Here is a 22,446-nt window from a genome sequence, read left to right as displayed (position 1 = left end):
GCGAGAATATTGCTCCACTTTCTCCGGTCCCCGAGATTGGGCTTCCAGTAGCTCTGGAGAGAGCTTTCGCACCTGTGGCCACTAACGGTCATAATTTCTCTGCTTTGTTTCAAGACCCGCATCAGAAAGCTTTTGAATGGTGGTACTTTTCCAGTTGGTCTACCTGCTCTTCACGTAGCTCTGCATGTCGTAGTTTAGGTGCTTTTTTTTCTGGAGATAGGAACTGCTCAATCCACTCCTCCATATAAGTAAGACCCCCCCGGAGGTCGAAGTTAATCTTAAATGTTTCCATTTTATGCTTTGTAAGTTTGTTTCGTAACGGAAGAAATTTAAATATATTTATAAAACTGACAAGTCAAATCAAGCAATCTGATTGGTCGATAGCGTTTTTGCGGACCTCTTTGATTACAGATTTGAAAACATCGTTGCTTGCTTTAAAAGTAGCACAATTCATTATGTTAAACCTTCAAAAGTATCTAGATATCCCTGCCCTAATGCCAAAGGAACTGCACACTGAATATGTTTTGCCGTTTGATGTCTATGTCTGGACCGCTGCGTCAAAAAGGAGGGCTTCTGCCCCGTTACTTCTCCGCTGCTTTCTTGTTCCAGTATGAAAAGCAAACTTTTCAGCCCAACGGTATACTGTTTTTCTCAGACGCGGAGGGATACTGACTTGTTGTGAAAAGTAACTTACAATTCTACCCGTGGTATACGCTCAGTATATCACGGCTAAGAACCAATCAGATTGCTTGATTTTACTTGTCCGTTTTATAATGTCATTTATTCCCTTTCCATCCAACGGTACCTACTGTTGCTTAGAGGATGTACTTGGAGGTGACACATTTTCATCCTTCATTTCTGACAGGACCCTAGAGGAGGACTCAACTTTATTTATAAAGCACTTTACACACAACAAAGCGCACACAGGAAAACAAAAGAACAAACAAACACAACAGAATAAAAGAAAAATCTGTCAAATAATAATTATATTATTAATAATAAAAGGTACACAGGCACAGTTAAAAGCTAATGAATAAAGATGACTGCTGAGCATTTCAAAGTTTTGGGGCATTGATAGAGAAGGATGTGTCCCCACAGAACAGGGGCTGGACTGTGATGTAAGAGAGGGCGAAGCCACAAAAATCACAATTTCAAAATCAATTCTGTGGCTTAGAGGCAGCCAGAGAGGCATGGAAGTACTGTCATGTTCTCCCTTTTCTGACCTTGTCAAAACACTTTTTGCGGTATTTCTAAACTGGTTGAAGAAAAAAAAAAAAAAAAATGTGATAATACAAAAATAAGTTGCAGTAACCAAGGCAGGAGATTGTGCAGAGCTGCGTGACGCTTAGTTTTAAAACCCAGATGTATTTGTTTGAAACATTTAAACCCCAGTTGCATACCACCTCTGGTTCTTTTCTAACAGAAGGGGGGCCTATGAGGAGAAATAATATTGGTCAAATTATGTGGTCCAAAACAATAACATCTGGTTTATTCTCATTTAGCTAAGTTTGCAGCTATCCGGGATTTATTGTCTTGAGAGTGTTGAGGTCAGATAGTTTGTCGTAGTTATGGTATCACCTGCTCAAGGTGGAGGTTGATCTTTGTACCATCCACATAAAAGTGAAATCAAACATTGTGGACAGGAATGTTCTGCTTTACTCATAGCTACACAGTGTCTCCTTAATAAACTGTTTTCCAGAGTGTCATGGCCTGTAGGTCCACCCTGCATGTAAACACAGCTAGTGGTGCTGAGTCTAATGGACACTCAAATAGTATTATGATAATAGTTTTACTTGATCACAGCAGATATACAATGGGTGGTGGGACTCGGGCCATTAGGTTCCAGGTTTCTCGCCCTCTGCATTTCTTCATCCTCCATTTAGCATAATGACTCTCAAACAATCAGCTCTCGCATTATAATATGGAGTGTGGTGTTATGCAGAATAAAAGGGTGTTAATGTGGAGTATTTGAATATCCTGATCTGTAACCGTGACAAGCTTCCCAGCAGCCTCAGCAGCAGGTAGCTGCTTCAGACAGAGAGGCCAGGCATGACCTACATGCTTAAAGAATTACAGCAGTCAACAAAGAGGATTCTCTTGGATTCATGTTCTGATACTCGGATATAAGCCCACACTGGGGCAACAGTGGTGAATAATAACATACTTGTGGATGCATTTGCACAAGGTCTCCCCTTGCTGCTGTGATTTATAAGCAGAGCTTCCATCTGCAAACAGACTAGGAGGCTTTAAGCTCCGGGGGCAGCACCCTGTGTCCACTGCTATTTACTCAGCCAGCCGAGACCAGGAGCTCCCCTGGCAGGGTCCTGCGCTCGCTGTGCCCATGCATGCTTTTCTTACATTTACCTGTCTGCTCATGGGAAGGCGACAGCTACAGGAGGACGGCCACAATTTGCCACAGGTTGAGCCATCTCTACTGTGTCATTTCCCGCTGCTTAATAAATGAGTGAAAGCTGCAGGCTATCATGTTCTCAGTGGAATAACAGTGACTTAGTTTTATGAGCACTGTCTTTGCAAAACTCTAGTCACACTTTGAAGTCAATAAATCATCGTTTTAATAAGTGGTGGATGCATTAATTAAAGGAAAATCCTTGTGTAAATATTATAGTAAAAGCATGTAAATTCTAATTAACACCATCTTCATTAAAAGAAGGCATGACTGTAACTTGTAATGTTTTCAAACTATAATCACAGAAGCCTCTCTGTGTTGTACTTGATGTACTGTGAGCTGAATATGTGTGCAGAGACGCCGAGAGGAAAGGTGCTCCACTTTAAAGTGATGTGATAGATTAGGGAGGAGCCCTAGCAACAGAATAATTTCCCTGGTGACCAATTTCTGAACACTCCCTAAGCAAAGAAATCAGCAACAAGCCAACATGTCAGGCACAGCCTCACGCCAGAGTGCGAGCGAACATGCTGACTCACTGCTAATGAACAGCCAGAGTTAGAAATAATAACCTAAACCACGAATCCTAGGTCATATAGACCACTGACTGTCCTAATTAGCACTGGACCTTATGCACTGTAAGCAGATGTACAGGTTTGCACGCTAACAACTATCAAAATAGCTTCTGAGGTGGCCTAGGGTTGATGGGAAAGGAAAAGAGAACAGTGAGGCTTGCTGCTTCTGAAATCTGCTTTAGTTTTGCATTTAGTTTTAGGATTCCTGGCTTCGATGCAGTCAACTGCTTAAATGACTTTGGATTATTTGTTTTCTGTCCCTGAAAAGGCTCGGTTTTATTTATCATTTCTATTAGTCCTGACCGTCACGTCACTGCTCCTACTCTTTCTGTAAATGATTGCATTACTAAAGCAGGTGCTGCAGCAGTAAACAGCTACTGGTGTTCCCCTGCTCACCTTTACATAATATACATTTTATTTAACGGCTGAAGCTTTTAATTAAGCTAACAAAACTTGAAGCTGATATTTTTATATATAGCATGTGGGTATTTACTGAAATTGATTATCATTATTTCAGCATAACTTAGTGGTATTTATTGCAGTGCATTTGTGTCTCTGATTTATAGATGAAAAGGAGTTGCATCTGCCAAAATGCTCTCTGGGCTTTACAGGTTTTATTGGACATATACTTATCTTCGCTTTTTGCAATAACAGTCCTTTAAACAAGTAAATGACATCTGCATTTGCCACAAAGGTGTCAGATCTTAACAGCATCCCGTTAAGTGATTACCCGATGCATTTCACACCCAAAGATCAATACTCTTTAATGGATCAGTCAGGAAACTAATAAAACAGGGTTTGATTGATTATCCTGAAGGTGTGTCATTGCCACAGCCTGCAATGTTTTAAGTTGTAGCTGCCATCCGAGCAGAGGTTCAAGTTGAAGAGACTGACATGGCGGCCTTTCAGCTCAGAGAAGATAACGAGGCTTCTGGCTCAGGATCAGTTTGGCAGACGAGACTGGCTGGAGGCGCTGACAGGAAATAATACTCTTGTCTGCAGATTAAATTCATTTGACTTCATACTTATTATCACAAAGCCTCAAATAAAATCTTTCTTCTGAAGTTAATCTTAGTTTGTGTAATGCAGCAAATTGTAGAATGTGCATAATTTAGTTAAGGTGTTCGGATTCTCAATATAATAATACTAATACATTACATGTATAAATCACTTTTCTGAGTATAATCAAAGTTGCTTGTTTGAAATATGCTGCCAATGAGTCCATGGACAATCAGTACACTTTTTGAAGCTCTGCATTTCTGTTGTGCAGTAATTAATTTAGACATCCTTTCGGGTTTTCAAGTACAGAATTGTTTAAATCGGAAATCCAACTTGCATATAGTTGTCATTTCTTTCTCTTAACATTGGTTTTGGTATATAAGATCATTTAGTGTAATCAGTCTCGATATGACTGTGTGTGTGCCATGGGCAGGGCTTGGCATAGGACTAAAAATGGCCATGCTTTTCCACGCTTCATCATCTGTGGTTTGTGTCAGACCCAGACTGTCTTTCCAGTCAACTGGAAAGGTCAAAGCTGCGGTAAAAGATTTAAATCATCCCAGAGAAGAAAGATTCACCTTGACAGGCGGAACCTGAAAACCGGTAAATAAGAATACAAACAGACTCATTCCTCTTGCATAAAGCAAGGACAAACAGACCATTTCATTTCAAGGCGGATGTCGCTTGTGTTGCTTCAGAGGAAAAAGTCTAAATATTTTATCAGCCTTTATAGTCAATTATTAACTTTCAAAATGTGTGAATTATGTTTCTTTCTTCTCTCAGTTGAAAGACTCACAAAGCCCTTGTTTGTACAATCATCATACGAGCAGACATGTTTTATCTTTCTCTTTCAGATCTATTAATTTAGTTTTTAGTTCTAAAACAAAGTGATCTTGGCAGGGCTGCTAGCAACAGAATGTTTCTAAATACAACTTGACAGGGTCAGCGGGGCAAAACAAACTGTTGGGCTTCGTTTTGGTACGGGGAGAATTAGACATATGCAGCATGTTAGTCTCTGATGAATCTCGGTAGTGTTTTGTTGTTCTATATTCATCCAGTTGTTTGCTGCTGGTGGAAATGTTTTCCCTTTTTTTTCATTTGTCATTTTAATATATTAATGCTGTGGCCACCCCTTTTGATGAATGCAGGAACTAAAGCACGTATTCAGCGGCTTTTGAGGACAACTGGGACCTTTGAAAAAAATCTTTCCTCTTTACTGTTTATTAATATACTAAAAAAGATGAATGTGAAATAGGTAATCTTACAGCAAGGCCTATGTATCATAATGTATTTGCTCACAGAAGGAAAGAATAATGAAACTATTTTCAGCTATAAAGCCATGCCTGAATAATATGTCTGCTGCAAAGTGCTACAAAGCAACAACTATTACAAGGTGGTTACTTTTTATAATCATCTTGGAAAAGACAGCCATAAATATACGTAGTTTTTTTATATATATTTATAATAAGCATTATGATTCTCTGAATGTTGTTTTGTTTTCTGTATATGTCCCTTGTGGTTGTTGGGATATTATTGATTCCTGCTATTGATCCAAATGTGGCAACAATGACTTTGTTTTCTCTAGTTTTCTCATCATTTGAAAAAGCTGCCTCCTGCTGTTATGGCCTAGTTGTTTTCATATCCTGCTGAGTTTATACAGAATGAAAGCTGACTAGCTATCCAAATGAGTTAAATTAAAGACATATTTTAAAAGACTGAAGGAAATTTTTTTGTGTGAAGCCGCCTCAGTCCTTCGTTTGGATCATTGGAAGAGAAAGTCTGTGTGTAAGTTAGGGCTGACGGCGACAGACAGGATCAATCGACCTCAATGGATATTCATATGCTGGAGGTTATTAAACAGCGAGCGCTACCAATTCACATGAGCCTGATCCAACATTCCCTCAAGCAACATATGCAAACTACCAGTGTTATGGACATCAAGTATGGGCATTAAGTACTAATTGGCCGTCTCGCTCATTGCTGCAACATTGAATGATAGGGTTTCATAAAAGTCCAACAGCCTCTTTTATGCAGCAGTGTGATCGTGATAATCGATCTAATGTGCAGAGGGGTGTTCGAGTCTCAGGATAAATTGGATGAGACAGTTTTGGAAGTCAAGAGAAGTACACTGTGTGTTGGGAGCTAGAGCATTGTTTTATAAAACAGTGGTACATTAGCATTGAAGGGGTATGAACAAATGGCACTGTGAATTGCTCCCCTTGGGAATGAACAAGAGAAGCAGGGAAGTAAACGCATATTTAAAGCAAACAATAGGTATGCTTCAATGGTTACACTCTGTAGTGCTGTTATGTCGTACTTATTCAACGGAATATGTTTTTACTTCTATTTCTGTCTTTTTCTACACAGGCCTTCCCATGTATATCCACAGGCATCTATGGTAAGCATAATCTATCTTACTTTGTTTAACTGACTTCTTATTAAGGCTGCTCAATGAATCATATTTTAATCGCAATTACGATTATGGCTTGCAACGATTACGAAAACAACGTAATCAAAATAAAACGATAATTTTTTTCTTATTTATTTATTTTGAAATTACTTTTTTTGTTTTTTCTTCCAGTTGAATTATACTTAAAGTTCAGGGTAATCAACTGTTAAAAACATACTGTTCACATTTTTTTTCTCCAATAAATTGATGTTTTCAAAGTAAATGGATAATCATTTTTCATAATGGTGATATCAATTATTGACCAAAATAATCGAGATTATGATTTTTGCCATAATCGAGCAGCCCTACTTCTTATCATCACATCATCCACACTCACACGCAAGTTGGCGCAGGCTTTGTCTTATGCAGAATGTTAAAACATAACAACAAATTCACCTTACACCATGATGCACACAGACACAAGCAGGTGAAGTAAATGTAGACCTGAACAATGCTTGTGCTCCCTCATGGGACCAGGCCTGATATGCAGCAAGGCATCGCTGGCAATAAGTGAGTGTGCTAATTAGACACATTGAAAACATGCCAAACTTGGTGATGAAAACCGGCTTTGAAGTTATGATGGCAAAATATGTTTGATGCAGGGAGTTTATGGAATATAGTAAAACAGCATCTGCTGAGGAGAAATAATGATTTCCTCACCGTTCTGACATACTGCATACAGTATATACACCATCCATTTAATAAGCTCTAATAATCACAGTCGGTGCCAAGTATGCAGGATTAATAAATACATGCTAATTTGCATTTGCTGTCAATAAAACCCCGTCAGCAACAATATGGCCTAAATCCGAAGATGTGTCTTTATTTTAATATTTTCAAATTCCCAAGATGCCTATTATGTGCATTACAGAGCTTTTGCCATTGTTTGTTTAAAGCCATACCTGAGCCAGTAGGTCTTAAACATAAACAGGGATGTTTAAATGCAGTCATCTCGTGAGAGTCGTTAGGTGCTGTGATCACTCTCCATGACCATATTACAGCCAACATAATGAAGACCATTTAACAAGACCAAGAGTTCCCTATAGTGCAAACACGGTTCCCACAAGATGTTCCTATGTACATACACAAGGTTGATAATGCACCTGGGCCTAATGAAAAACAATTCAAAAGTGGTTTCCTAAACACCAAAGGAACTTCTAAAGGAACTGTTAATTCCCTATATGGGCTTATATCTTCATGAAACAATGATAATATATCTCTAGAACACTGTGCTTCAGATACCCCCACCAAAATATTTGAATATATCTTACAACAGTGTAATTGTGTTGTTTGTTATCAACATTCAGATACCATGGGATCATTTACTTTTTCAAATGTAGCAGGTTACTTTGTAAAACTGATTACAGACACAGTTAAGTTATCTAAAAGACAGACACTGATGAAGAGAGAATGCTGGTCTGTTTACATCACATGCAGACATTTGCAGCTAAATTGCCAAATGCAGGTGAACTAAAATCTATTAGGGGCTATTAGTTTCAGTGTTTTTTTTTATGTTGGATATGTTGTGTCGTTGGTTATGGCCATGATTTTATGATTATTGAAATGTATAGTTATGTTTCATATGGGTGTTTCCATAGAGCTAGTCTCTTTATTTTTCCCTCAAAGTGCACTAGATTGATGCATTTAACTCCAAAAGAAAAAATCTTGAAGTCAATGGAGAGAGAAAAAGTATCTTTCGATCCCGTTTGAATTGTGCCATGAATTACACATATGATGTTTGTTAAAATTAAAAAATAATTTCCATGTAAAAAAAGTCACAGTTTGTCGTAAAACTGTTGAAATATAAGACTATGAAAAATATGCAACTAGAAAGACTACAAATCCCAGAATCCCGGTCCTGCATTCTGGCTCTTACGGAACCGACTAACTCCCCTTGTGTGTATATGTACAGCTCTCAACATACCCAGACTTGCAGTGATTTGCACCTCATTTAATACTGAAAGAAAGAAGTGAAATGTGCCAAAGTGACGACCGTCTTGGTGTGTGGTGTGAAACGGGAGATGTAGTTCATTGAGCGGTTTCACACAAAAAAAGTGTTACTTCACAGTTTTACGACACATTTAACAATTTTTTGACTTGCAAAATTATCTTTTAAATTGGCAAACATATGTGTAATTCATGGCACAATTCAAACGGAATCGAAAGATAATCTTTCTCTCCCCATTGACTTCAATACTTTTCCGAAATAAGATCCCCCCCCCCTCGCTCCAATGACCATTAGACAATTTAGTAAGGTAAAAAACAAAAACGCCTCTCAGACGCTCTTCTGTTTACTTTTTTAATAAAGAAAAACAAATGGTATAAGATACACGGATTAATCTCCCTCCATCATGTTGATTTGAATCCAAAGTTCTGAACATGAGCTCGACCTTCTGAGCCAATCACAGCGCGATAATGACCTCCCTTCCGTTTCCACTGTACTTTCTCTCACACATACATATATTGTCTTCAGACATGCATATATTATTTATAATATTAAATGTAAACATTGAATGAATGTGCATGAAAGCAAAATGTATAAATATGAGCGTTACAATATATGAATATGAGAGCAAAGAAATAAGATAATATGAGAGCAAAATGTATGAATGTGTGAGTGCATATATATATATATATGTGAGAGTGAAAATGTATGTATGTAAAAGGAGAATATATGTACTGTATGTGTGAGAGGACCAGTATGAATTACGGCCTGTACGGCCCCTCATAAAAATCTTCACTGGTGATTATTTGTATTTTGATAAACATCATGCATGATGTTCTACCTCTGTATGGTTACAAGCATGTCTCATTGTGTGATGCAACTACAGTAGCCAATCACAGCCTGACATGAATCAAAACTAAAACATCAGTGGAGGTTGAGCACCTGGTTCTTTGTGCATTTCAGCTACACATGTCTGCAGTGCCAAATATTTCTTAGAGTGCAAAAGAAAGTGTCGTCTGCTGAAGATAATATATTGGTTATAGAAACACATTTATAAATTCAATAATGCACTCTTTATACCACAAGTCAAAAAAGGCATTCAGCTTAAACAGTGCCTATCACAACACAATCCTAGAACACAACAACTAGGCATATATGTGAATAGACAAGCCAGATGTCTCATAATCTACTATTATATTATTAGATTCCTATTATGTAAATATATGTATTAGTTTTTCTCTCATTTGTTACTGCATGAGTATACAGACTATTCAAAATACAATAACTTATCAGCCATAAGGAAACAACAAAAAGAGTATTTTTTCTTCTACCTTACAACAGTTTTTCTCTGAAATGTCACAACAAAGGATTCAATTTCCTTCCTAAGTTATTACTCTTTTTTCTTTATCCACCCTGCTTCATGACTAACAGGCAGCTGTCCCAAAGTACACACTGTAACGTCCCCACACACTCACTGATAACCAAATGACATAGATAAAGTCAAACCAACGCTATTGATGTGCTTATTAATTTATTCCAGCCATAAACATGCTGTAACAAGAAACTTCTTGGCATAAAGTATCTATCACATTGTTAAAATCCACGGTGCGGAATAAATAAATAGCTAATTATTGTGCACTTTGTTAGGAGGCTGTCCAATCAATAGATAAAACATACACTACACTATACTATATGAAAACACCCACACTATATCACTATATGCATATAATCATACTCTGAGCTCAATAGAAGAACTCTTCACTCTAGCAATATTTTACTTTTTCCACCAATCACTTTTGTAATTCACACATTTGAATCGATTTGAATGCATAACTCCTCATAATTTCCTCTCACCATCTCACCTGCAATATTTCTGCCACCTGTCTATGCACACATAACAAGATGGATATTACTGATGTATTAATGATAAGAGGGGCAAACATTTCTTTCCCACTCTTCTCTTATTCTGTCTTATCTCTTCCATCCTTTCTGGTTATTTTATTGTGAATTTTAGAGTCAGTGATGATACATTTAGCAGTCATTTCTGCAAGACGCACTTCTCTTAATTTCCTGTTTTGCTTTGGAAATTCCTACCACACATTCTGCATACATCTGAACGGGCTTGTATGTTGCATTGCCTCTCGTTTCTGTTGTTTTGCACAAAACTGTGTGTGGACCCATTGTCAAATCCAGTTACGTCAATTGAATTGTTTAAGCTAAATACTGTATGTCAAATCATACTTTTACTTTAAAGGACTGCAATCTAGACAGCATCTAACACCTTTCATTCCTAGACCCCTTACCCAGTTTTATAAAGAGAACATTAGGACTCAGTAATATAACTCAAAGGTTCAACAAATCACCATTTCAACGTGTTTCTAAAACAATAACTTGTACTTTGACAGGTTGAAATAAAATATAATTTGAATTAAGTATTAATTGTAATTAATTAATTGATACATGCAGACACATTTAAACATGGATATGTGGCATTTTAGAGCAAAACGGCTCGAGTGAACTGACACAAGGGCAGGAGAGAGGGTCCCTGTTTGTACTGTACGGTGCTTTTTGCTGTTCTCTCTGGTGTCATGTGCTGCATTGCCAGTAGGAGCCCATTGTAGCGCAGCCCCTCACATCAAAGGGGTATGCAGCAGAGGGGGGAATCGGGAGGGGGGGATTAAAAAGCCTGTTCAATAAATGGCTTAGCGCTTAGAGCTTCCAATGACTGCATCTCCACAGAACAATACAGCTGATAAAGACTGGAGATCTTCACACAGCAGAGGGCAAATAGAGGAGGGACTTTCAGAGGAGCTACAGTTTAGAACAGCGGTGTGGTGTTACTCTGTACTACTCGTCCCTGTGCCCCTTGAGTACCTTGTCAACCGTTTTGACACGTTCTCTACATTTTAGATAACCTTTAAGGTCAACTTCCATTTCAGCAATGTAAACAACCGCTTTTTAGTGTGAAAGGCACATCTTCCTGATGTCTCTTTCTCTGTCTGTCTCTTTTGTATCTCTCTGTAGAATACACACAGATATAGCCTAGCATAGTTTTATGAGTGCACACGGTCATGTACCAAGGTGCTATACTTATGCACTTGACTTATTTCCACACTCGAAATGCAGTTTAGAAAAACAAATCCTGTGCTCCCAACATTGTGACAGAGAGGAATCAGGAACAAGTTATCCAAGGCCTTTGTGGAGAGAAAAATGGATTTGTCAGGGAAGCTAATGCTAATTGACACTCTCTCTCACGCCTCCATATTCCAGGAGACTCAGTCACCATTGACAGATGATGGCAGAACAGGGAGGTTGGGTGTAACAGGGTTGCGCAGGGGGTACCTTAGACGCTTGGAAAGAAAAATGAGGGCTCACACTGCGCTGACAGTCCAATCCCTCAGTCCGACCCATTAGCCACAACAGAATTTCTGCACGGATAGTGTATCGGAGGTACCACCCATAAACAAACTCGTGCCCACCATGGGCCACGAGGTCACCCGGCATGATAGAGGTTATTAAGTGCCGCTCCTGTTTGCACATCAATCACAGCCATGAGACCCGGGTTTAAATGAATTATTCCTTCCAAAGAGGAGGCACCTCTCAATGTCCCACAAGATCAGTGCCAAGAGTCCAACTACCTAGACCAAGAGAGGTCATATTGTCTTTTTATGTTTCCCTTTCTCCTCCTTCATCCCTTCCATAGATTCTCTTGTCTTTTTTTCATCCCACAAGTCTGTTTCCATCTCATAGTATGCACTCACACAGGCTGAGCTACCTGTTAAACCTTGTGTAACCAAACACACATAAATACAAATCCCATTCTTAGATGTACTGTGGACAATTCAGCCTTGTCTATTGCTGGAAGAGCACTTTCCTTGTAATGAGCTGTACAGTTTAGAGAGTGTCTGCTTTGATCAATCTTAGCATGGACCAGAGAACTCAATGAGAGAATGCAAAATCAAGGACATGAACATTACGTCTACAACTTTCCTGCATTACAAGCATTTATATCCCTATCAAAACAATCGTAGGCCCTGAACATGGCAATACTACTTCTCAGGATAAATATCTTCCTGTAGACCGCTCACCCTCAACCTTTGGCTCATCTGTCTCTGTGACGGATCTAAGGATTGTTGACAGAGGAGTATTTGGACCGACTGGTGGCTGTGTGAGATATGCGGATGTAATATGTAATCCACCCAAGCTCTACTGGTATGTCCCTGCTGCCTTTCTACAGTACTGTCCAGATCAAAGGTGTCAAGCTGCTATTTTTTCTATTCCAGCCAGCATCATACTCTGGCTCTCTCATCCCTGTCTAGGATTAAGAAGGTTGGAGACATTCATGGCACCTTATCTCTCGGCAGTGATGGCTCGCTGCTGGCTTGCCAGAGATGGCCGGGGCAATCCCCCCCTCTCTTAAAACCTCAGGTTTACTACAGGGAGCTTAGCCCAGCTGGGTTAGGAATTTCAAGGTACATAGGAGCACCGTGCTGTATCAGTGGGTAGCAGAGTGTGTGCTCAGAGGGAACCGGAGCTGTGTAGCCCATTTAACTGCAGTCACACAGCGTGCATTCTACTCAACACTAGCCTTGCTCTACCATTTTCATGGATGATAAGCCAAATGTATAAATACTTGTAACTCAAAGGACAATACATTTTTAGGCCTTCGAGAAACTTGTTTGATCATTAAACCTTCACATATCAAACACTCCAGAGGATGTTTTTAAAAACGCGTAATGGTAAATTTAGCATGTAGGACAAAGCATGGGCTCGCCTATATGGAATGTTTCCAAGAAAGGTCATCATCTGTTGTGCCACGGAGGCTGCTCTCTTTCTTCCCACCTCTTTTTCTGCCTGTCTTCCTCTCAAAGCACCCTCCCATCCCTCTTTGTCTCTGTCTCCTTCTGCGGGCTGCAAAGTCGGTCATGGTCACAGCACTGCCGTGTCCCAGTGTTGGCGTAGGAAGGAGCTCGGGGCCATTTGACACCCACGCTTTGGCGCCTAGAGTCCTGGGGCAGAACTCTGTCCTCCACCCCAGGTCACCTCACCTCTCCTCTGGGCACTGATGGGGTGACAACCCTCTTTCCCTCCTCACTTTCCAGATGAATACACAGGACTGCTGCCCTCAACTAGAGCAGCCCTCTACTGTGCTGCACTTAATGATTTCCTCCTGCTGCCTAAACCACAATCAACTAATCTACTCTGTATTACATAGTGCGTAAATGATTCCTCTCTGCCTGCAAGTTATAGAAGGGCAGACGTCTCTTTCTAGGCCATCACATTTTATTGTAAGGAACATGTCTTATGTATAATGTCCTAATCTACAAATGTAAAAGTAAATCTAATAACATTTGTAATACCTTTCACCATCAGATAAACACAGACATTTCATGTTTACAGTATGTCATATCAACACCCATAAGGATTTTACTAGTGCCAGACAAACCCAGCCTCGGGCTCTATGCTGCTTCAAGGTGGACAGCTCATCAAAATGAATGACGAGTGTTGAAATGTGAACTTGACCAACAGAAGCTGAGGGACAGCAAAGTGGGAACAACCGTACAATTCTTGCCTCAAGGGGAGAAAAGCTGTACTTTGTTGCTGTACAAAGAAAGTGCTATGTGCTGAAAAGAAAATATAAAAACAAAAACACTAGAAATTCTAAAGCCCTAAAATAACAGCATGTTGTGGAATCCTCTTCACAACACAAGCTCACTCAGGAAAAACAAAAATGGTGTGGTCTGCACTATGCTGGAGCCTACCCATATATTTGCAAACAAAGTATGGGGATGAATCATCACACTGATGTGAATTCAACTTGTTGACTTGGCTCCACTCGTTTTATCAGGGGATGCAGCTTCTTCTCACTCCTTCTCACCAGAGCAAAACACCTGAGCTACACAGGTTTGTTGTGAAAGTTAACTCTGTGAATGTAGGATGTGTAAATGTTGCATACTGGCAGAAGATATAGCAATGGGCTTGCTAGTTTTTAAAGCAATAAATCCATGCAAAGAATGCACAATTGTATTATTTAACCTGGTCGATAATTAAGGCAGAGCTGCATGCGATGTAACATGGGAGCTGCTTAATTATGAATTAATTGTTCTACCGATTTAACTTCCAAATCAGTTCCTTTCCTCTGGTTTCTAGTTTTGTAGGAATCTGATCAAATCAGGTTCCTCAAAAGTCACCTAAGTTCTTGCACAAGTGTTCATAAAAGTGTTTTACATATGCGTACGAGAAGGGCTAGAAACTCTGTCTCCTGGTTGCATCAGAGATTAGAGTCGGCTCTCTTTTTCTTCACATTAACAAAGGTGCTACATGCCCAAGATCATAGGAATAAAATATTTGAATTCTGTTTTAAGATGAAACTCCTCTCCCGCTTAAATCACTGGGCTGATGCAGGGACATGGATAAAGATGTACCTTTCATTTAAAAGGAAATGAAGCCAAGTCATCGTTCTCATAGAATTTGATCATGCTTTTTAATTGTGGCATAAAATGAGTCAAAAGATTAAATGAGGTGAAGAATACTAAAGGAAAAGACCTGCCTTGCAGTCTTCTCAGGTCAGATTCAGTCTTTATCTTACTAAATGTAATATGCTCACTACATTTGTTGTGGTCACTGAACCTTTAACTACTGTATTGGTCAACATCACTGGATGTAGTATGCAAATCGTGTGAGCCCACTGTTCCCCTGCTACCCTTTGTCCACATGGCACGTGCCGAAGTCCCTGTTCCCCTCTCTGTCTGGATGCTGCACTCTGTCCAGTGATGAAGTAGAGGAACCTTCAGCAGAAATAACAGTGCACCACCTGAGTCCTCATCAGCGGCGCTGCGCTGCACATTTCCCATCAGTGCGCCTCACTAAGACAAATCTCCCTGAGCCGGCCATATTCCCAGCATAGAAGAGAGCCGAGCCAAGCAGAGCAGGGACCCTGGAGGGCCCACCACCACTGCGCCTGACGCCAGCGCTCCACCTTCTGACAGATTAGCCTTCACTGAACCCTGCGCACAGCAAATGGAGCAAAAGAGAATGAGGAGGAGGCGTTGAGGGGGGGAAGATGTAGAAGTAAAACACTGGACTTTTTCATTTTGTGTGAACTTGAGCATGAAAAATAACCAGCCCACTCAATCCTACGTTTTCCAGCTAGTGGATTTTGCACTTCCAACTGAGACTCCTGTGGCCAAGAGATATGATTGAAGTGATGTTTGAGGGTTTTTACTGTAGCTGTTTTTAAACATATAAACATAGTTGGCCCAGCTGACAGGGACAGAGTTGCACACAGAGGAGAGGTAAAGGTAGTGGATGCTGTGAAGGAGACACATGATGAGAGAGATCAGCCGATGCACTCAAACGGCTGCTGTTGACCTTGGGCCGATGATGTTCAAGACGAGCAGAGTTCCTCTGGCAGACTGCCCCGAGGTGCACTGACCCCTTTTTCCAGCTTTCAATCTAGATCTCTTTATGTCATCTCTTTTCCAACATTTGTTTATCATCCTACTTTCCTGTTATCTTCTTCACTGGTTCTGTAGCTCACCTCTTTTCACCTCTCTCCCTCTCTGTTCAGCTATGCTATGATTAATAGGAATAGCTCTCAAATCAATAGAGCATGTGTAGAAACTCCACACTGCATAGATTAAATGGACTCAACAAATGCCACCCACTGCTTATGACCAGTTAGACCAGAATGTCCTAATATCATGTTTAAGGCCTGTTTTCAGCTCACTTTAGGTGACACAGTAAGAGCCCAAAGACGGGTCCTGACTTCTTAAGATAATGTGCTCATCTATTCCATTTGTTTATGTGCTTACTTCCCGACACCTCTCCCGTTGTGTGTGCTCTTCCTAAACAGCTGGTGCTATCTCTGTGAATCTATATTTCTCAGCTTTCTCGTCTTCCGCACATCTGTTTGCCTATGGTACTTGACGTGTGAGTTGGAGTGTCGGTACACCTGCATACGTGTGGAAACGGATTTTAAAAAAGGAAACATCATCAGACAAAGTGATATCGCTGTAAAGGTTACGTGTGTTTGGGGAGACAAGAGGAGTCAGGTGACCTGCAAACTGATTTGGCATGCTGGATTAGGTTCTGAGCACACAGCTCTGGGGGCAGCTTTTGAAGGGCAGGAGCCGTGAACGGGCCACGCACTGTCTGCAGACACTAGCAGAGCACCATAGGAGCAGACTGGCTTTCACTGCTCGCTGGTATGCTCCTCACATCCCGCTCCACACAGGGCTTTAACAGCATCTCAGCCAGAGCTCGGCAGCGCTTCAGCCCGTCTAACTCAACCACTCCTGTCAGGCTGAGAAGGGGGAGGAGAAGAACACCAGAAAGAGAGACACATCAATGGTAGTCAGATAGGTGAGGGTAGTGGGAGTAAAGCTTCGTACAGTATATCTTGACTGTCAAGGCAGTTGATTCAAAGCATTTACAGAAAAGTTATTGAGAGGCTTTGACAGTGGGGGGGTCTGGGTGAGAGATGAAAGAAATCAGGAAATGTAAGGCTTGATCTTGGTGGCTTTTCATTTTCTTTTCATCCTACTTAAAGGGTAGAGGTCGTCACAGTGGTTGTAAGCCTGTTTCATAGGTCATAGAATGTTAAAGTTGTGTCAATGACCCAGGAAAAGAAAAATATTTGAGAATGTGACCCATGCAATAACCAACAGGCAACAACTGTGGCATGGCCCTTGTATCAGTTGATGTGGGTTGAAATTGAGGTCTTGACCTCTGTCGTTAGAGGAAGACAGTGCCTGCTGCAACCTGCGGTCTCTTATGGAGTTCAGAGGTGAGGATATGGTGGAGATTGCCGTTTTAAATCAGGAGCCAGGTCAATTTGGAGTCAGGACTCAAAAGTATGGGCTATGTTTGTTTGTTGGCTTCCGGGCTTATCTTTGCATAGGACAGGCACTGTAAAGGTTGTAGCTGTGAAGCAACTTTAAACTAGCTCGACAGACCTGTGTAGAGAGTAAAATGCTTTCAGCAAGTTCGGTGAAAGGCCCAGAATAAGAAACTCAACAATAATCACTTCAAAATGAAAACAACTGAAACACTACTTGGTGACGGAGTAGAAGATTGTCAGTGCTTTTAGTAATGGCTTATATACTCTCCAGCTGAAGCAAGGCTGGCTGAAGGGCTTTTATAGTCAATAGCTCACTCTAAGTGTTGGCTCCTGGGAAGTTCTCTTCAGTGAAATGATCTTGAGATCAGCATCCAGCAGAGTCCTCCCTCTGTTGGCCTTATTAAAAATTAATCCAATTGCCATGTGTGTTTAGATCGATACATTCTGTTAACAGTTTGTGGCCCTTCTCAGCAGGTACGAGTAATAAATGCAATAGTAAGCCACATTGCTTTTCAGCCTCACTAGCTTTACTATATATTCCATCCGGCAAACTGCTAACATAGGATAGTGTGAATGATCACACATGTGTCATTTTCCACCTAAAGACAAAACAAATCAATTGTACCTGAGGTGGTAATTATTGAGGGTGTGATGAATATATTTTGTACTTTGCATCTACAGTACACTTTTGAACCCTGGTATGAGTCTGTGTGTGTTTACCCATCACTGTTCATCACACGTCTTGAACAATTTATCAGACAACTGGTGAGACAAGCAGCTTGTGCTTCTTTCCATTGATTTAGTAAAAATACTGTTACCTGTGGAGATATCGGTTTGTCTGTCTGTTCTGTTCGCCTGTCTGTTTTTGTCTCCCTCTTGTATTTGCATGTTGGATACTACTGGTATTGACACAGTGTTTCTCTCCTATAGGTTTTCCGAATGAGCCTGCAGCTGACATCGCTCTCAAAACCGTAAAGAGCTGGATCGACGATAATCCTGATATGGTAGGGTAATGCATGTTCAAAACAAATGGCTGTTAATCTCAAGCCATCGATCCTTTTGTGCAGGGAATGCTTTCGCTGAATGCTTTGGTGTGAGGGGAAATTATTGGACCACAGCAGAACACTAATTATTATGCGTCCCATATCAGACAGACATCTCATCAACCTGCGCCGCTTGATCAGCCATTTAGTTTGTGGTCTGGCTGCATATAAAATTAAAAGCCAGTCTGAGACTAATCAGGCCTTAAATGGTCTGTTGACTGTTTAATTGGTCTATGCTTGGGAGATTAAACCCAGGAGAACATCTACACATCAGATCAAATAATCTGAAATTGGTTTTGTGTTAGATGAATCATAGTGATGCCATCACATTCAATTTGGTAGAAAAAAGGCATAAACAAAGTAATCACAAGTAAAATAACCACAGGTAATGCTATAATCTACAAAACAGATCATACTTTTCAGTTGAGTTATTAGTTGAATAGCATAATAGTTATCATGATGTTGACATTTTAAATTCAAAGCAAATTGTGCTAAAGATTGAGCTTCATGCTGCCATTAGCACTTTACCTCAGAAAAGCCAATATTACTGTTTTATAATCCAGCCAGTGAGAAAAACCAATAATGTGTGTGCTTTACAAAACTACTGCTTGATTCTGATATCTGCGGCCTTGATGTTAGGCTACACCTAATGATCAAAGATAACTCTGAAGCCTTTAAAATGGTCTCATATTGTGTGCTTCACCCAGGGTGCTTAAACCTTTATATGTGCCTGTATTGTAACAAGTCAGCACTAATTAAGCAGGTGCAACTCCATGTGAAGCTGTTATTATAACCAAATTATAGCCAGAACTAATTTCAATACAAGCAATTATGAGGTGTATACACAGAGCATTTACAGCTTAATTATCACAAGTGAAAAACATTCACAATTAAAAAAGCGTATTTATCACCTTGAGTTGTTTTCATTAACAGTTTGTGATGATATAATTGTGTACAGGAGGCTGTTTGTGCATCAGTTTGTGAGTCAGAGAGTGATGGTAACCTTCGGGGGTCATTTCTGTGACCCTGCTTAAGTCTGTCACTGTGGTTTAAGGTGTTTTATAAAGCTCACAGCTTGATGTGCTACAGCAACCCTCAGCTGGTGTTATGGATGTTTTCAGCCCAGTGACTGTGAGCTGCTGGATAACTTTGCAGTTGAGGTGCTATGTTAGCGACACTTGTTCACTGCCTGATGATTTCTGTAACATTTCTGTGGGGAATCCATCAGCACTCTTCTGTAAAGAAGGTTGTATATCTTATTGCTCACTGTAAATAACCAGCTAATGTGAAAAGCTGACTTTTGTTGTTTTGTATCACATCAAGGATTGTTTTCTTGCCATACGGAGGCTGCAAAGCTGCACATAAGAGATGCATTGACTGATAGCTATCTGTGGTGTAGGTATTTCAATTGTAAAATATTACGATTCATGGAGAGGGGTAGACGTCTATGGAGGCTTCCCTGAACACTGTCTGGCAAAGCTCAGCAAGCAAAAGCAGTGGATCCTCCACTCTAGCTATACCCAGAGAAAGTAAGCTTTTAACAAGATCAGAGAGAATAAAGTGATACATTTTACCCAGAAGTACAGCAGTATTACATCGGAAAGTCTTCCAATCAAACTGCAGCAACAACATGCACTGAAGCAGGAGGTCTTCCCCTCACCGTTGCTCAGTGCGTAGTTGCTCTTGGCGCATCCCGAAACAGATTTTGTTTTGCAAGTAATTATCGCTGTTCAATTTCAAACAGACAGAAAATAGGATTCTAATATTTAAAGGTCCCATATTATGCAAAATATACTTTTTCATGTCTTTTATACATAAATATGTGTCCCTTCTGAGTTAAGAGATTAGGATAGTTTCTGGAAAAAAGATTATTTCTCTTTTTGTCCTGATCCATCTATTTAAAAACCTGTCAGAAAATTAGTTGATCAGAATTTTGGCCCCTTTGTGATGTCACCTTTGTGTGCACGTGAACGGTTGTGACATGACCACCTAAACAGAAAGATATGGACAAATGTATTGAGTATCCTATCCATGTGAACATTATTTAAGTGGGGGGGGGGGAACCTAACATCCTCTAGGGGGTCCGGGGGCATGCACCCCCGGGAAGATTTCTTTTTTTGATATTGAAGTTAAAAGCATCAATCTGGTGCACTCTGAGAGCAACATTAGCAGATCTATGGATACATCTCTCAACACCCATTTGAAACAGAACTGTAAACAGATTTTCTTTTTCTTCATGGATATTTTACAAATCACTCTCCTTTTAAAGTGTATTCTTGTTTATTAATAACAACTTTCTTTTACTGTCATATAGTATTTTATACCTGTTTTTCATTTATTATCTTATCTTTTTATAACTAACGATCATATACAGTAAAGGTGTGCCTTTACCTCACTGAGCTAAGGTTATCAGAACCTCTCAGTCTGTCAGGAGAGAGCTCTCTTCCACCTGGTTGTAGAAAAAGCTCCTTATATTCATTAGCATAGCTAGCTAACCAGATGCAATAAACCCTGGTACCGCCCTCGCTCTCGCTCACACAAAATACGCTTGTGCCACACACACACACACACAGCCGAGCTTGAGTGACACACAAAGACCCAGAAGTAGTTGTAGGCTTACTGTAATGTAGCATATTATTTTCGATGGTGTTATTGACTGTATGATCAGTATGTCAGATGAACAGATTGCCACTGGGCTTACAACTAAAGACAAAGCTACACAAAAACGGCGGCATGTGTACGACTCCTTATGGGTACTGTAATTTTTGAAGTGCTGGAGTGGTGTTCAGGCAGCACTACAGCATGTGATTACACGATACGCTCGTGTTCTGTTTAAGGAACCTGTCCTTGGCTGCGTTGCATGCATGGCTTCCTTCTGCGCTCTGGCGGCGGTCTCGTCCAGGATCCGAAAATACTATTTAAATATTTTGCACACTTATTCCTAGTGTGCCACTGGTTACGGTACCGCGTGCCAATGGTGGCACGCGTGCCTAGGGTTGCCGACCCCTGCATTAGGCAATAACCAACCAAGGTAACACCCGCACCTTGTCACCTGAATCTCCTCAATATTGTGAGTTTTTTAAACCAAACAACTCGCAGAGGGACGCTGGGAGTGGCAGCTCATTTGTATTTAAAGCTACATTCAATGTTAAGACGAATGCCACGTGCTTTGTCTGATATGTTTAGAAAAGCAATTCATCACCGCAGCATTTATTCGATTGACCAACCCAGTGTCAACATGATTGATAACTGACATGAATCTGTTTCAGGCTTCGTGTCAAAATTATGAGCCGACTGCATGTTTTATACAGAGCTTACACTCATTAAACATAGGGGGAATAGAAGCCTTGAATGTACTGCACACTATTGAGCAGGTTGTAACACAGATTGCAACCAGCTTTCCAAAGATAGAGGGAGAATGAGAGGTTTGAAGCCCAGTTTATAATGCATGGAACAATAGGCCTAGATTGCTCAGTGCGCTCACCTCCAGCTCTGCTCCCGGCCCCGAGGAGCCTGTGACGTGGGCGTCCGCAGAGACGAGTAATTTCAGGGCCATGATAAGCGCTCTGCTTTGGGGAAGATACTGCGCAATTGTGGCTGAATTTTAGTACAATGGGCTGGCTGTGGATCTATCACACTGGAATGGTAGAGTACAGGCTGTAGCCCCGAAACGCAACCCAGCTTTTCCTGTGTTTCTGTGTTAGTTATGCACAGGAGTGGCTAGTAATACAGTACATTCCCTCAACTACTGTACTCGAGTATTTCCATGTTGTGCTACTGCATGATTCTACATTTCAGAGACTTGTACTTTTTACCCTTAAAAGGTCCCGTGACATGCTTTTCTGGTTATTACCCGTCCCCTTGTGTGTTATGTAGCTTTTTATGCATGTAAAGGGTTGTCTGCAAAGTCACACAACCTCAAAGTACACCCTGTAGCGAGTAAAACTCTAACACAGAAAAGACCTGTCTATGCTGCCCCAGAACGCCTCGTTGGAGATTTTTCTTTTTCCATTATTTTCTTGCTGGTCATATTGAGACACACACACACACACACACACACACACACACACACACACACACACACACACACACACACACACACACACACACACACACACACACACACACACACACACACACACACACACTACCTCTTCGTAGGTCGTACGTACGACGTACGTACGTACGT

At 40.6% G+C, this 22,446-nt stretch overlaps 1 protein-coding gene across 1 annotated transcript in view; it reads left to right on the top strand.

Annotated features, from left to right (window-relative positions):
- The first annotated feature begins 6,335 nt into the window (after positions 1-6,335).
- Positions 6,336-22,446, top strand: part of LOC104963448 (mono-ADP ribosylhydrolase 2) — a 94,873-nt gene continuing 78,762 nt past the window's right edge. The window contains exons 1-2 of the mRNA XM_010792038.1: positions 6,336-6,376; positions 18,145-18,218. Of these exons, the coding sequence (XP_010790340.1) occupies positions 18,216-18,218 (3 nt within the window). The 5' untranslated portion in view covers positions 6,336-6,376; positions 18,145-18,215. The remainder of the gene's footprint in view (positions 6,377-18,144; positions 18,219-22,446) is intronic.

Source organism: Notothenia coriiceps, unplaced genomic scaffold (genome assembly GCF_000735185.1).
Source record: "Notothenia coriiceps isolate Sejong01 unplaced genomic scaffold, NC01 NC01_scaffold00036251, whole genome shotgun sequence".
NCBI classification, from domain to species: Eukaryota; Metazoa; Chordata; class Actinopteri; order Perciformes; family Nototheniidae; genus Notothenia; species Notothenia coriiceps.
This window is presented reverse-complemented; position numbering and strand designations above follow the sequence as displayed.